Below are 17,155 nucleotides of genomic sequence, written 5' to 3'. Positions count from 1 at the left end.
CAGCACATGGTCATCTCTTATCCTCATTTTGACCATTGACTAATTGTGTGGTGGAGATAAAAAGGATTAAAATTTTAAAGTTTTAAAAACGGGCCAATGACATGATGCCACGTGTCATGCCTTTATTAATTTATTATTTTTCTTTTTAAAAGGCACAAAAATCAGCTCATCTTCCACCCCATGGCCGGCCAAACCAGCAAGAAGAGAGAGAAAATAAAAACAAAACCCTAGAGAGAGAAAATCAAAGAAAAAGTGTGAATTTTCAAGGAAATTAAGTGAAAAAGGTATGATTTTTCAAGCTTAGCTTAAGATTTATCATTTCCATGCATTTCCCATCATTTTTCATGGTTGAATCATGTGATTTGAGGATGAATTCAATTCTGAAAAAATAGGTTAGGAGAGAGAAACTTGTTAGATTAATTTGATTCTAAGTTATGTTAGTGTTTTAAGTTAGTTTAGCATATTTAGGAACAAAACAACAAGAGAAGAATTTATTTTCCTCCATTACCATTATTGGCTGAATTTTCTAGGGGAATATTGGCTACTGATCTTGATGTTTATTTGAGGAATTATGATGAATAATGATGAATTATGAGTCTAGAAAAATAATGCGAATTTTCGGAGCAAAAATAAGAATTTTTACCCATTAGGGGTATTTTCGTAATTTGCTATCGGGACTGATAATTTGCACCACACTGAGGAACATTAAGTCAGTTTGGGTACAATTGAGGTATAGAAACTGAAAAAAATTAATTTGAGATTAAATTGGACGCGTTAGTAATTTAATCGGGTAATAGGCCGAATTAGGTCAGCACCGCATTTAAACTGTAGTCGGATAAGTTGCATGTCATATCATGCATATATACCGAGCCTGAAATGATTTTATAATGGTCAAGCATTGATGTGGTGAATTATGTATTGTACATTGTGGATAGGTGGTGAGCAAATTACACTAGTAAAAGTACAGAAATTGTGCTTGAAGACTGGGATTAGGAGTACATCGACTTCTAGAACTGTGAGTGGACAATTTATCGTCTTAAATATCTAGAGTAATTATACTTGTTTGATGTTTTTATTGAATGGTGAGCTTAAATTATAAAATATTATGTTTTCCAATTAAAATGTTTTTTTAATAAAAATGAAATTTATACTGATTTTGAAATCATATATTGTTTTGGAAAAATTGAGTATATTGAGACTGTGTTGAAATTTATGATTTTATATGTTATTGAAATTGTGGCTTATGACACTATGGTAGCATGATGGCTAAATTTTTGGGGTTGTCATGAAATATATGAATAGTTTTGGATTGGTCTCGATAGACTGGATTACATTTTATTCGTTATATTATGCTACTGAAATTTTTATGGGTCTGGTGGTATATTAAACGGTCACTGTAGTGGTGGGGGTTTCCGTGGACTGCCTATGAGAGGGGCACGGTAACCCAATTATATATTTACCTCCGGGGGGAGATGTTGGATGAAGTATCTCCTGAGGTAAGATTTGAATGCACCTCACGGTCACTGCAGTGGTGGGGGTTTTCGTGGACTGCCTACGAGAGGAGCACGGTAACTCAATTATATATTCACCTCCGAGGGGGAGATGTTGGGTGAAATATCTCCTGAGGTATGATTTGAGTGCACCTCACGTTCGGGCCACCACGTGAGAGTGAGACTCAGTCAACGTCAAGGAACGACTGTGTGTTAGATGTGAAAACATATTTATGGGTATGGGTCATTGAACAGCCTTGGTGGTCTTAATGGGATACCTTGACGAAGGTACCCGCGAGAATGATTCTGGTAGGGGCCAAGTTTAAGAAATTCATAAGCTGGGAAATTTTGATGAAAATAAATTATTTGGTATAGATTGAAACGAATTTTGTGTTATGAACATTATTGAGATATAACGTTTTTATATTGTCTCAATCTACTCGGCTTTAGATGCTTTTGATGGTAATTGTTTACTCACTGGGATTATTTAATCTCCCCCCTCTTCCTATCCATTTTTCAGGCTCAGGACAATTTGTTGATAGTTGATTAAGACGAGAATTAATCTCAGAGTTGCATCCTAGAAAGTAAGGGTTCGTAGCCCTACATCTTCTTAGTCAGTTGGGGGCCCACGTGTCACTGTAAAAGTAATTTTATTCTTCAGTTATTTGATTTAAAGTATGTATGAATATATTTAGCTTTTACACCATGTTTTTGGCGAGTTTCGGTATTTTCGAAAAAAAATGACGAAAATGAAGAAAATGCCCATGTGAGCCAGAAAGTAATATTTTATTGTTTTGATTTGAAAATGACTTATGATTTTTTTGAAATGTGAGATTTAATAACTGTCGCTCACTGGGGAGATGCGGAAGCTGATGCTAAGCCTTGCGGGGTTTCGATCGGCATTCGGGGTAATGAGTGCCTATCGGGACATCGCGACGGTTGTCACGGGCTCGATGGGAGTTCCGGGTCGTGACACTTTATGTTCGCTTCAAATGAATGTAAAAGAGTAGTACTCCTAATTTATTTTTCTTCTTTTGTTATTCACATAGATTTTTGTAATATGGAAGTGTTTCAATTTTATGACGATAGTAAAAAAAATGGTCATAAAATGAAACACTCCACTCTAGGTGTTTTTCTTATTTTCATTTCCTATTTTAAATTTTATTTTGGTTTATTGTCTCAATGTAATAGTACAAAATTTATGTTTTACTGTAGCATCAAAAGTTATGCACGTAAAATGGTTTTCCTTACTCTAGGTGCTTCTCCGAATCTTTCTTATGATCATGTAATTTGGAGGTACGGTTTAGGTCCCCTTCCTTTGTACTTTTTATTTTGTAATTAATAAAATTTAACAAGGTAGTTGGGCCCTGCGTGAATTTTCAGCATAAAAAAAAAATGAGACTCACAGCTTTATGAAAATAATAAAAAAATAGACTTCTTATGTATTCTTTGGAGAAAAATTGAAGTAAAAGGAAGAAAGAGCAAATGAGAAAGGAAGATTTCAAAAGTAAATATTATACATTGAAAAAAATAATTGGTTTTATATATAGGAAAAAAATAGCTGTTGGAAATCATTAAATGCGTTGATTGAGAATAAGAGAAATAAATGAGAAAAAAATAGCTGTTGAAAATTATTAAATACATATGACTGTTAGTTTATTGAAAATAAGAGAATAAAGTTGAGAATTAATAGCATTTTAGAAATAAAGAAGTAATAAAAAATTGAGATTTATTAAGCACATAATTAAAAAAGTGAAAGAACAAATAATTTTATTAATTATTTTTTATTTTTATATTTTTTAATTTTTATATATTTTTAATATAATTAATTATATTATAATTATTATAAAATTATAAATCTTCTCTAAAACTGAGGCCTCTCCAAATTGGGGGCCTAAAGCCCTTGCTTGGGTGGCTTCACCCAAGGGCCGGCCATGAGTTTTGCCTCATACTCTAAAATTCACTTGATTTGAATAATGCTTCCTTACGATTTTCACTTTCCGAAAATAATTCTCCATTCTTCCAAAATGCCAATGACCTCCAAAGAATAGGCCCAATTGTAAGTTGTTTAGTCCTTGAATATGCATTCAAGACCCATATGTCATAGTTGTTTTCCATGCCTCTAGTTGGATAAACAATTGCAGCAATAGTTTCATTAAAGGAAGTAATATGCCGTAAACACTCATTATTAAGTTCGGCAAGGGTAATGTCGAGAAAACTTTTTCAACCATATCAAAAGAAAGGATCAAATCACCACCATCATCGTCAATTCTTCCCAATGGTAAATTTCGTTTAGGTTAAGTGTTAAACAATTCAGGAGCATAAATATAGACATCTGAATGAAGAATTTCTCTCCAGAAATTTGTATTTAGGTTGTATAAATGAATTTGATGTATAATTTTCGATTGGACATCGTGAATAACTTTCACTAAAATCTTGTAGTCATCTAACTTGCAATCAAACCCGAACGCGATGCATAAAAAAAATGTGAGATGCAGAAAGAGGACGTGAGATGGTGGCTTCAGGAAGAAGTTTAACTTCTCTCGTGGAAGGATTCCAAAGGGTAATCCTATAACCATCATGTAAACAGAGCAAGCCATTCCATGGACCGATCCCCATTTGTTGTATAGGTATATGGATATTTTCTTTGACTTTCATATTAAACATGTCCCAACGCATAAAAAAAAGTGTGAAATGCGAAAGGAGGATGAAAGATGGTGGATTCAGGAAGAAGCTTAACTTCTTTGTGGAAGGATTCCAAACGGTAATCCTATAACCATTTTGCAAACAAAGCAAGCCAATACATGGACCAAACCCAGTTTGTCGTATAGGCATATGGATATTCTCTTTGGCTTTCATATTAAACCCATTAGGTCCACCATCTTTCTTAATTTTCCTTTCAATTGAAAACAAGGAGTAGAGAGGGACTTTGTCAAAATGTGAGAGATTGAGGTTGTTGTTTTTATAGCTGGTGATAAGATAAGAGGTTTGAAAAGAAAAGCACCAGTCATCAGGGATTTAAATTGAAGCATTAAAAGGATTTCCATCACCAAGGTTTATGCCAGTTCCTTGTTGGTAATTGGCATTGACATGGAGCAATTCTTCATTCTTTATCTAAAACAAAAAGATTAAGACTTGAAGACTTCAACTCAAAGGACACATCAACAACCGACAAAGATCGTGCGGTCTGAAAAACTTTAAAACCCTCAACTCTAGGTTTAGGCTTTTGATTAAGCTAACATATTTAATGAATTTAATAAAAATAATAAAATAATGAAAGAAATTGTATTTACACTTAAATACTAAATTGGACAAAATATCTAGGAAGTCCCTGTACCCATACAATTTATTCAATTTAGTCCCTGTACTCAAAATCGCAACATTTTAATCCTTTAATTTTGAAAATTATTTCAATTTAATCCCTCTTTTTAATAACATCCAATTTTACCGTTAAAAAGATGACATCAGCATTGACATCAATGCTGATGTGGTACCTACATGATGATGTGGCATGCCAGTGGCACCGACGTGATGACTTGGCAATGTTGACATGACACTGAGATGTTGACATGTCAGTGCCACATGGCAGATCAAAAAGTTTTTTAAAAAAATTTTTTGTTGCATGTCATAGGGACTAAATTAAATAAAAATATATAGTATAAGGACTAAATTGAACAAATTTGAGATGTTGAGGGACTAAATTGAAAACATTATTTGAAAATGCAAATCATTAAGTAGATGATAGATATACTTATTAATAAGCCAAATATTTAAGTGTAAAAGATTTATGGTGTTAAAAAATATATATAAATATTTTCTTACTTGATTATTTGATTCTAAAATATGTACATTAATTTATCTTTTTTGTAAAAATTAAGTTTAAATTCTCCTTTTATAAAAAAATTTCAAAAATAATTACATACCTAAAGTCAAATTTAGATGAATAACTTACATTTTACTAGAATAAAATAATATAAAACAACTAAATATATTCTTTTTTTCTTCTATTTATAATAGTATAAAAGTTTAAAATTTATTTGACTTAATTTTTAACTTGAGCTGAATTCAAATTAATAAAATAAGTTGATTTAGTTACAACTTTCACAATTTACAAATAACTATTCTTTAGGAATTATTCAGCCCTTACACAATTTATCTTTTATTTAAATTTACCAAAATTTTCTTATAAAAAGATTTTATATAACGTCAAATATCACAACCAAATTTTTCTAAATTTAAATTTAAATTATTAATTTGGATCTTCAAAAATTTTGTAATAAAAATAAAATTATACAAATATTTACAATTATATTTAACTCTATCAACCATACATGCAATCTTTCATCCAAAAAATTTCAACTTAAAAAATATTACATGAAATATTAAACAAAATAAAAACATAAAAAATAAATAAAAAATTAAAGGGGTGGAGTAACTCAAATTCTATGTTGTAATAAGAGGTTTGTAATGCCCAAATTAAGTAAGTCAGAACGCAGAATTATTTTTGTAATAATCGCTAACTACATATCTCCCTTCTTTATTATTTTAAAAGAAAAACTAAATCAATCTATTTTTCTAATTTGAGTTCAGCTCAAGTTAAAACTAAGTCAAATAAATTTCAAATTTTTGTACTATTATAAATAAAAGAAAAATAATTATTTAGTTTTTTTATATTATTTTATTCCAACACAATGTAAGTTATTCATCTAAATTTGACTTTAGATATGAAATTTTTTTAAATTGTCTTATAAAAGGAGAATTCAAACTTAATTTTTATAAAAAAAAAATAAATTAATGTATATATATTCTAGAATCAAATAATCAAATAAGAAAATATTTATATCTATTTTTTAACACCATAAATTTTTTACACTTAAATATTTGGCATATTAATCATCTACTTAAAAGATTTACATTTTTCAAGTATTCTTTTCAGTTTAGTCTCTCAACATCTCAATTTTGTTCAATTTAGTCTTTGTACTATATATTTTTATTCAATTTAATCCCTATGACGTGACACTAAATTTTTTTAAAAATTTTTTTTTGATTTACCACGTGACACTGACATGTCAATATGTCAGTGTCACGTCAGCTTTGCCATGTCATCGTAGTAGTGCCACATGGCACTGCCACATCATCAATTTGGTACCACGCGGCATGTCACATCATCGAAATGTGCCATATCAATGTTGATGTCAATGCTGACATCATTTTTTTAATGGTAAAATTAGATGCCGTTAAAAGAAAACACTAAATTAAAATAATTCTCAAAATTAGAAGATTAAAATATTACGATTTTGAGTATAATGATTAAATTGAACAAAATGTATAAATATAAAAACTTCTCAAGTATTTTGACCTTTTTTATTATTAGTATTATTATTATTATTGTTATTATTTTGGTAGTGCGCTGCAAAGTAAGAAAATTAGTTCAAACAAGTAGGTAAACACATTCTAAAGCTAGCGCGATCGTTGGTAAAGCTTTGAACAAGGTGAGTAAGGCTATGATGAAGAGTGTGGGTTGTTAATTTTCAAGCAATTATGAAACAATGATCATTATTGGAAACTCATTAAAAACTTAGACCATAAAGGTGCTACATATACCCTACAATCTCCATTACTTGTATGTTTTCAAGGCACGAGCAGTTAGTTCTTGAATTAAAGCATTCAAATCAGAGTCAGATGAACCACCCTTTTCAACAGCCTTCCTAGCTGACTCTGCAAGTGCCTTGGCCCTGCTTCTCATTTCGTCTGCCCTGTCGCCCACAATTATCTCTGTCACTGCCTTCTCTATTGCTTCTCTCTTCACGAAATCCCCAACTAGCCTGGCCCATTTTTGCGCACCAACACCGATCCCAATCCTCAGTATTTGAGTCAGCAACTTTTCGTTGTAGAACTGCTCGGCAGCCACTGGCCATGTGACCACAGGCACACTGGCGCATACTGATTCAAGAGTGGAATTCCACCCACAGTGAGTCACAAACCCACCAATTGCTTCATGATCAAGAATCAACACTTGGGGTGCCCACCCTCTTATGATTAGTCCCTTACCTTCCATTCTCTTCTCAAACCCTTCTGGCAGCCAATCTTCTTTCTCTTCATTTTTCTTTTCTTTCCTGACTACCCAAATGAACTGTTGCCCTGAAGCTTCAAGACCCGTTGCAATCTCCAAAAGTTGAGAGGAACTGAAGTTTGTCACACTCCCAAAACATATGTAAACAACCGAGTTTGGTTTCTTCGAATTGAGCCATGCCAAGCACTCATTTTCGTCAATACATGTTTTCTTTCCTCTTTCTGTTTTATCAATAGTCCCTTTATTGCGTAACGATATGGGACCTACATGCCAAGCCCTTCTCCCCAAGACCTTCGTGTAATGATCAGCATAAGCAGATTCAAGTTCATAAAAGCTATTGACTATAACGCCATAGCACTTCAGCTCAGTTTCCTTGCTTTCACTATAGAACTTGGTAAAACCTGTTTCTTGCCTAACAAAATCTGGCATTTGTGATCTTGTCAGCTTGATCTCACCTGGAAAATTAGGGATGACAAAGGGTTCCGAATCAGACGACACCTTCTTGTGAGGCTCATACAATCTGATGTGTTCTGTGGCGGATAGGGAGAAGACACAGGTTCCATGGAAGACAATTCTTGGAATTCCAAATGCAGCTGCAACGTCAGTTACCCAAGGAAAGAACGTGTCTGCAACAAGGCAATCAGGACGATGAGCTTGGAGTAGATGCGCAAGGGGTTCCCTGAGCATGGTGGTAGCCGTGAAGAATTTAAACTGCATATCCGGTGATGAAGCCTGATCGTAGCTCTCACATCCTTCAGGCAATCCAGCCTCGACAGAAGGGAAATATGTGACGAGGATGTTGATTTCATAGCCCAAGTTTTTGGCCCTCTCAGTGACCTTGGAGATGTGGGGTACATTTAGAGTAGTGGTAATGATGGTTGTCTTTACACCTTTAGCGGCAAAGAGCATGGCCAAATCTATGAATGGTATCATGTGGCCCTGAGCCATGAAGGGCAGAAAGAAGATTTGAAGCTGACGGTTTTGACAACTCATGGGGCTCGTTTTCAGAAATTCCCGTAACAGTTTAAACTCTGATCCAAGCACTCCAAGCCAACAAGCTGAAACGAGCCTCTGTTAAAGCCGTATGAAGGACGGTGGAGTAGATATGGTAAACAGGAGGATAGGATGGAGAAGAGACTAGGACTACAGAGCAAAGCGCACAAATACCTTCCCTGATATTAACGCAAATGAATGGCAATGCCGCTCGGGAAGAGCCATGTAAATATCAAACCACCTAGTCAAAGTGCAAGTCTACTAGGACCACTACCGCCGATAGCAGGTTCTCATTATCAGCAATTTCTAGTGTTACATCAGCCATTACGTAACGAAGTTGGAAAAGTAGGTTCTGAAAAAAAGCAGGTGGGCTTGCTCACGTCTATCATTTATCATCGTTCAAGCAATCACTTTGATGATGGACTATGTCCAACTAGAAATTAGATGCTTCTAAATTAGGTCCAACATACTTATCATCAAAAAAGTTTTTTACTTAAAAGGTCGGAAGCTGTGCTAAGTTTTCAGCTTATTCAAATTGCTTTTTACTCGCATAGTTGACTTTCTTTCCGTTTTCATTTGGAAAACAGTTACCACTGTATACTACTGTATAATTTCTATTCTCAAGAGAATAAAAAGAAAAAACCGATTTCATGCCGGTGCCATTGAGCTGTCTAATACAAATAAAGATGCATCCTCTTATAATTAAATAGTATTTTTAAAAATAATTTTTAAAGATAAAATATTTTTAAAAATAATTTTTTTATAATTTTAACTATTTTTAATTAAATTAGATAAAATTACCTTTAATGAAATTACACGTTATAATATTACACGTCATATATAAAAACATATGACACATCATGATTAGATTGTTACACGCTATGTACAAAAACATGTGTCAAGCCATGATTAAGTTGTTACACGTCATATTAAAAATAAATACTGTTGTTACATGTCATGTACAAAGACATGTTACACGTCATAGTTAGGTTGTTACATGTCATGTATAAAAACATGTAACATGCCATGATTATATTGTTACACATTATGTGAAAAAAAAATATTGTTGTTACATGCCAAGTACAAAAATATGTTACACACCATGGTTAGGTTGTTACACGTTATATACAAAAACATGTTACACACTATGATTAAAAAAGGTTATTACACACCATGTTGAAAAAAAAAATATTGTTGTTACACGTTATGTTGAAAAAATATTATTGTTACCTATCATATTCAAAAACATTTTGTTACACTTTAATGCCTAAAATGTTATTATTATTTACAAACCAAAACTTCAAATCCTCTCAACTCTTTTTATTTCTTTTTTTTTTTACCATTTGGCATTAATTAAAATGTTTCTAACATGTTTTCATAAATAAAAATACAAATTTTCTTGTCTTAAACACGTATTTTGACTAAAAATAAAAAAAATTCTTTTAAAAACCTAGGTTTATAAATTTCAATTTATGAGTTTATTGATGTCTATGTCTCGAATTGATTCAATTAAGAGCTATTTCAAACATTTAAGATCATTTCTACCATATTAGTTTTATCCAAAATACTTAAAAATCAAAATTTTCAAATAACCACCTACCCAAACATATCAAAATCATTGTTTGGTGTCTTGAAACCACAATAAAGAAAAATCCAAAAACGCGGGAGAAAGAAATAGGAAACATAGCAGACCAACGCCAAAAAGAAAAATCGATAAAATTTGAAAGAGTGTGATGGTGAGAGAGAGAAATCAGAAGTATAAATAGGAAAAAAATTGTGATGAATGGTTTAATTTATTTGAAATTGTTTTAAGGATATTTTTATGAAGTCATGGCAAAATATGATTAAAAACAGTTAAATTGATTTTGATGGTTATTTTTAAAATATCCTTATCAAAAAAGATTATTCCTCATAATTTTCTCTATAATTAATATATATTTTTAAAAAAAGACTCATAAGTTATATGCTACTAGTAATCTTTTATTAACATAAACGGCGTTATTTCGGCCAATGGAATCTATATACTTATCCTTTTCTTCATGGCCATATTGATCAAGGCATCAGAACTTGTATTAGGCGGTCATAACATTAGCAGACAATGGTTTCTTTACAAATTACAACAGTCCAATTTCCACCCTTTCAATGGTTAAGCCTCTCATTAGGATCATTACAAATGCCTAACAGACAAATCTGCTTATTGATTGTTGATAGACCTCCTTGAAAGTGAAAGACAACTGCACTAAGCCAAGCTAGCTATGGAAGGCATCATCTACCAACAACCTCTGAGTATAAGGAAAGTATTCATCGAGACAACCCTCTAGCTAAAGGTTAGCGTTAATGCAGCAATTGATAAAATGAAATTAAGAAGAAGCAAATGATGACAGAAGAATGATTTGCTTTCTTCCTCTTAATTCAATGCCAAGTGGCAACGCAAGCTTAATTCTGCAGTCAGATCATCCAAATCAGTGTAAGAAGAACCCCCCTTTTCAACAGCCGTTTTTGCCATTTCCCCAAGTGCCTTGGCTTTCTTTCTCATTTCGTGCGCTGTGTCACCCACCATTATCTCTTTCACTGCCTTCTGTATCGCTTCTCTCTTCACAAAATTTCCCAACATTTTGACCGACTGCTGAATACCAACAACAATCCCGATCTTCAGAACATCAGTCACAAACTTTTCATTGAAAAACGGCTTTGGGGACAATGGCCATGTGACCATATGCGGTTAAAATATCTGAAAAATCTCTGTATCTATGTATTTGGTTCAATTTAATCCTTATACTCAAAATCATAATATTTTAATCATTTAATTTTGAAAATTACTTCAAATTAGTCACTCTCTCTAACAGCATCCAATTTTGCCATTAAAAAAATAACGTCAGCATTGACATCAACATTGATGTGGCACATTTTTTATGACGTAACACCTACATGATGACGAGGCATGCCACTTTGACACCAACGTGATGACGTGGTAGTACTACGTGGCACTACTATGGTAACATGGCAATGCTGGTGTGGCCTTGACATGTTGACATGTCATTGCCACATGAGGGATCAAAAATTTTCCAAAAAAATTTTTTTGTGCCAAGTCATAGAGACTAAATTGAACAAAAATATATAGTATGCGGATTAAATTGAACAAAATTAAGATATTGAGGGATTAAATTGAAAAAGATATTTAAAAAATGTAAATCTTTAAGTAGATGATAGATATACTTATTAATAAGTCAAATATTTAAGTATAAAAAATTTATGATATTAAAAAATATATATAAATATTTTCTTACTTGATTATTTGATTCTAGAATATATATACATTAATTTATCATTTTTAAAAAAGTTAAGGTTAAATTCTCCTTTTATAAAACAATTTAGAAAAAAATTTCATACCTAAAATCAAATTTAGATATATAACTTACATTCTGTTGGAATAAAATAATATAAAAAGACTAAACAAATTCTTTTTGTCTATCTATAATAGTACAAAAATTTGAAATTTATTTGACTTAATTTTAATTTGAGCTGAATTCAAATTAGTAAAATAGATTGATTTAGTTTTTCTTTTAAAATAATGAAGAAGGGAGATATGGAGTTAGCGATAATTATAAAAATAATTCTTCATTCTGATTTGCTTAATTTGGACATTACAAACCTCTTATTACAACATAGAATCTAAGATACTTCACCCCTTTAATTTTTTATTTATTTTTTATATTTTTATTTTGTTTAATATTTCAGGTTATATTTTTTAGGCTGAAATTTCCTAGATTAAAGATTGCATATATTTATGGTGGATAGAGTTAAATATAATTGTAAATATTTGTATAATTTTATTTTGTATTTACAATTTTTTTGTGGATTCAAATTAATAATTTAAATTTAAATTTAGCAAAATTTGATTGTGGTATTTGAAGTTAAATAATATCATTTTATAAGAAATTTTGAGTAAATTTAAATAAAAGATAAATTGGGTAAGGGTTGAATAATTCCAAAAGAACAGTTATTTGTAAATTATGAAAGTTGTAACTAAATCAACTTATTTTGTTAATTTGAATTCAACTCAAGTTAAAAATTAAGTCAAATAAATTTCAAACTTTTATACTATTATAGATAGACAAAAAAGAATTTATTTATTTGTTTTATATTATTTTATTCCAACATAATGTAAGTTATTCATCTAAATTTGATTTTAGGTATGAAATTTTTTTTCTAAATTTTTTTATAAAAGGAGAATTTAAACTTAATTTTTCACAAACAATAAATTAATGTACATATTTTAAAATCAAATAATCAAGTAAAAAAATATTTATATATATTTTTTAATACCATAAATCTTTTACACTTAAATATTTGGTTTAGTAATCATCTACTTAAAGATTTACATTTTTCAAATTTTTTTTCAATTTAGTCCCTTAACATCTTAATTTTGTTCAATTTAATCCCTTTACTATATATTTTTGTTCAATTTAATCCTTATGACGTAACACAAAAAAACTATTTTTGAAAAAAAATTTTGATTTGCCGTGTGGCACTAACATATTAGCATATCAATGCCATGTCATCATATAGGTGTCACGTCATCAAAATGTGCCACGTCAACTTGATGTTAGTGCTTACATCATCTTTTTTAATTGCAAAATTGGATATCGTTAGAAAGAGGGACTAAATTGAAGTAATTTTTAAAATTAAGAAACTAAAATGTTACGATTTTAAGTATAGAGACTAAATTGAACAAAATGCACAACATACATAAGTACAGGGACTTCCCAAGTATTTTGACCTACTAAATTTAATAAGTGTTTGTGTCAAACAAATTTACTACTCTGCATAATTATTATTGTAAATAAATAAATAGAAAATATTTTTTATTAATTTAAGTAAAAATTCAATAAAAGAGAAAAAGGAATATATTAGAACTTTATAATTATTATATACACCTAAGATTTAGTAGAATGGTAAATGAGAAGTTACCATCTTGTTAGTTCGTAAATTTAAAAATAAAATCTATTTATCATCAGTGAATGGGGTTTTAAGAAAACATTTTTTGGGATGAACTTAGAGATGAATCTTGATTCTTTGCAATGGGTTATACTTTTTTTCTCTATTATTTCAAAGATAAAAAATTTTAATATTATATCTTTTTAAATATAAAAATATATATTTATCATTAATTAAATATTAAAATCAAATGTGAATAATATACCCTTATTAATCAAATTTAATCTGCTGGCACTTTTGGGAATAGCAATCTGCTTTGGCGGTTTGAATGTGCGAAATTATATATTAAGTTAACTAATTTTTATTATCACTTTATTTAATTTAGCTTTATACTACTAAGAAACTTCAAATTCCATCTCATTTACTTCAAAATGTTACTTGCTCGAGGAAGCAACTAAATTATAATTATATATATTGGAAATAGTATTAGAAAATAAGGTCTAAATTTATTATTTTAATATGGTGGTAGTTCAAATTTATTATCAATCTTTTAATTGGCTCAATTACATTACCTTATTTTTCTTTCAAAAAAAAAATGATATGATAAATGAAAAGGTAAAAGTTGACGCAAAAATTGAAAATGATTTATTTTTGTAATGGTTTTGAAGGTAATATTATTGTTCGAGGACACATGGAATTGGAGTTTTTCCTCCTATATACACACACAAAGCAGTAATAAAATTTATTTTTGTAATGATTTATTTTTGTAATCTCCTGTAATGATTTATTTTTGTAATGGTTTCTTCAAATTTTTTTAAAAAAATATAAAACAACTTCCAACTTAATGTTTTATTAACTATTTCTCAACAATACAATCAAACTTGTTTCAAAATTAAAAGTACAGTAATAAAATTAAGTCAATTGAAAAATTAGTGATAAATTTGAACCAACTACAAAGTAAATAAGTGTACATTTGATGTATTGTCAGCGTAGAATATTTATACGCTTTAACAAAACAGCACTCAATTAATCTGTATAGATAAAAATTTAAAAATCTTTCAAAATAAATATTTTAAAAATTATGAATATTTATTTTAAAATATTTTTGACAATCAAGCCAAATTCGCTTCTGAATTAAAAGTATGATAGTAAAATTAAGCCAATTTAAAGGCAAAAGTTGACACGGAAATTGAAAATGTTTGATTTTTCAAAATGGTTTTGAAGGGAATTAATATTATGGACATGTGGAATTGAAGTTTTTTTTTTTTGGTCGTGTTATCTTTAATATTAGTTTTGAAATTATAAAACAACTCCCAGTGGAATATTTTATTAACTATTTCTCAACAATATGATCAAAATTTGTTTCAAAAAATTAAAAGTATAGTGATAAAATTAAGTCAATTGAAAAATTATGTTAAATTATTTATAAATTTTTAATATAATATAATGTAAATTTGTATTTAATGTACTATTTAAATCTAATACTTATAGGTTATTATTTAATCGCAAATTACTATTCAAAATAAATATACTTAAAAATTATAAATACTTATTTTTAAAAAATTTTAATATTTAAATTTATTTATTAATTAAATGATAACATTTGATTGTTTGAAAGATATAAAATCTTGACAGTATATTAAATATAAATTTTATAATATATTTTTATTTTTATTTATGTTATTTATTAGTATTTAGAAAAGGGAAAAAACCTATTAATTTCCTAATTAATAGCTATTAAAAAAGGACTTAGACCTGGTAACGCAATGTACCTATCCTTATCCAAAAGAATCATTTGAAAATCATTTTAAAAATAATTACAATTTAACACACATCTAATCCAATACTCTTTCCTCAACTTACATATAAATACTGATTCTTTTCCACTCTTCTTCAGCTCTTTTCTCCTTTCCAAACACCCTTCTGTATTTTTTCAATCTGAAAGTCCTACCTTTAGGCTGGGTTTTAATTTAAAAAAAAAAATTAAGACTAACCCTTGATTTTTCATGCCATTTCCGATGAAGGGTATTGTTCAAAATTTTCAATTTTTTTGTATGCTGTTGTTGGTTTTTCAACAACAACTAATTTTGACTTAACGAGTACTTTGCCAGTTGCCATCCCTCGAGATGTTTTTCAACCTTACTATTGCTGATACTGCCTTATTACACAACAAGTTATTGTTTCTGGATAGATCAAACTATATGTTGTCTACTTCTTAATTTCTTTACTGTAATTCTTAAATTTTCAACTCCCCCAGATGCTACAAACCGACCCAATTGCCCAATACTATGGACTGAAGAAGGGACAGGTGGTGAAGGTTACTTACACTGAGGAATTTGTCAAATTTCATGAACGATGCTGCCGCGTTGTTTGATGCTAATCTTTGTTGATTAACCCCTTTTAAAGTGATAGCACTATGGGAAACTGAATTGCACCTTCTGTAAGTGGCATAGGTCTAAATTGCAGAAATTTACTATGACATCCATGTATAAATTTAGTCTTTTTTTGGCTTGTCTAGCTGGCACATTGGTCTTTGCCATCGTTATCGACCCCTCCCTGTCAATTTCATTTGTTGCATTACTGATTTTTCTTTCTGTAGCAACATTACATTCTTGAATGTTAAAGGTGATCATGATGCTAATCAATCATCTCCTACATCTAAACCTGGCAACTTTATCTATAAATCTTTCATTCATACTTGACATTCAATGTCTAAGATATCTAGGGGTCTCTTTATATAAATCGCTGCTAGCAGCCTTCTGCATGAGTCCATCAATTGAACTTCACATTCTCTTTTAAGTAACACAACCAGTTGCTTTTCTTTCTGATGTTTTTGTTTTCTTTTTGCTGTTTCATCTATAGGGGTTACCAGAAACTTTTTCTGGTAATAAACCTGTAATAAAGCATGAATTTGCTACTTCATTTCAGACTTATTTATTATGTTAATTGGTCGTTAAGAATTGATGGATAAGCATCCCAACAGTGGACTTAATGGTATGCACCTACCATTGAGTTAAATGTTCTTATGCAGATTTCATATAATTATAGGTTACCGTATTTGTATAATTTTGTAAGATGCAAGAAAAACAAATTGCAAAATGTAATATTATACACAGGTACAAATATGACTACATCAATGAAAGAGGTGTCTATGCAACAATAAATTTAAAATACTTCATTACAAAAATAAAATATATAAAATTTTGATTTTGATAGGCTTGGCAAGAAATTAGAAACTTGAAATTCTCATCAACTGACCACCTTTATAGACACGTAGCTGATCTCCAACAGAGTAATGGAAGTAACAGCATTGTAAATTAGACAATTTCTGTAATGCATGCCAATCTGGCATAAATCCAAAAGCTACCAATTGTGTTGTTAATTTGTCCCATTTATGCAAAGATGGTTTGCTTCATTTCTCAAACTGATCCAATGAACAATTTCAAGAAAAAAAATTGACAATGATACTAGCAAAGCAGAGAGGTCAATTATGTCTTTCTCTATCAGTATCCCAATGCCTATATAGCTATGTTTAAATCCAGGTAAACCAACAAGTAAATGGAAAACAAAAAACAAAAAACAAATCAATCTCAATGGTATGCATCCCATTATGTTAATTGGTCGTTAAGAATTGATGGATAAGCATCCCAACAGTGGACTT

The 17,155-nt window shown here is 30.1% G+C and overlaps 1 protein-coding gene, 1 non-coding gene and 1 pseudogene across 2 annotated transcripts; all 3 read right to left on the bottom strand.

Moving 5' to 3' along the window:
* Positions 1-5,921: 5,921 nt before the first annotated feature.
* On the bottom strand, positions 5,922-6,013 carry LOC148760556 (small nucleolar RNA snoR8a). Its single transcript, XR_016023275.1, has one exon. It is a non-coding gene; the product is annotated as a small nucleolar RNA snoR8a (small nucleolar RNA).
* A 1,016-nt stretch (positions 6,014-7,029) lies between these two features.
* LOC148760555 (scopoletin glucosyltransferase-like) lies at positions 7,030-8,781 on the bottom strand. Its single transcript, XM_088802752.1, has one exon. The coding sequence runs from the start codon at positions 8,554-8,556 to the stop codon at positions 7,108-7,110; it is 1,449 nt and encodes a 482-aa protein (XP_088658878.1). The 5' UTR covers positions 8,557-8,781; the 3' UTR covers positions 7,030-7,107.
* A 2,182-nt stretch (positions 8,782-10,963) lies between these two features.
* LOC148760554 (putative UDP-glucosyl transferase 73B6 pseudogene) lies at positions 10,964-11,272 on the bottom strand (annotated as a pseudogene).
* Positions 11,273-17,155: the final 5,883 nt, after the last annotated feature.

This window comes from Theobroma cacao, chromosome 10 (genome assembly GCF_053813885.1).
Source record: "Theobroma cacao isolate CCN51 chromosome 10, ASM5381388v1, whole genome shotgun sequence".
NCBI classification, from domain to species: domain Eukaryota; kingdom Viridiplantae; phylum Streptophyta; class Magnoliopsida; order Malvales; family Malvaceae; genus Theobroma; species Theobroma cacao.
Note: the sequence above shows the minus strand (reverse complement) of the source record. Positions and strands in the feature narration are given on the sequence as shown.

What these genes read in the sequence shown, in the direction of transcription:
- LOC148760555 (XM_088802752.1), bottom strand. Translation starts at nt 8,556, where the DNA reads ATGAGTTGTCAAAACCGTCAGCTTCAAATCTTCTTTCTGCCCTTCATG.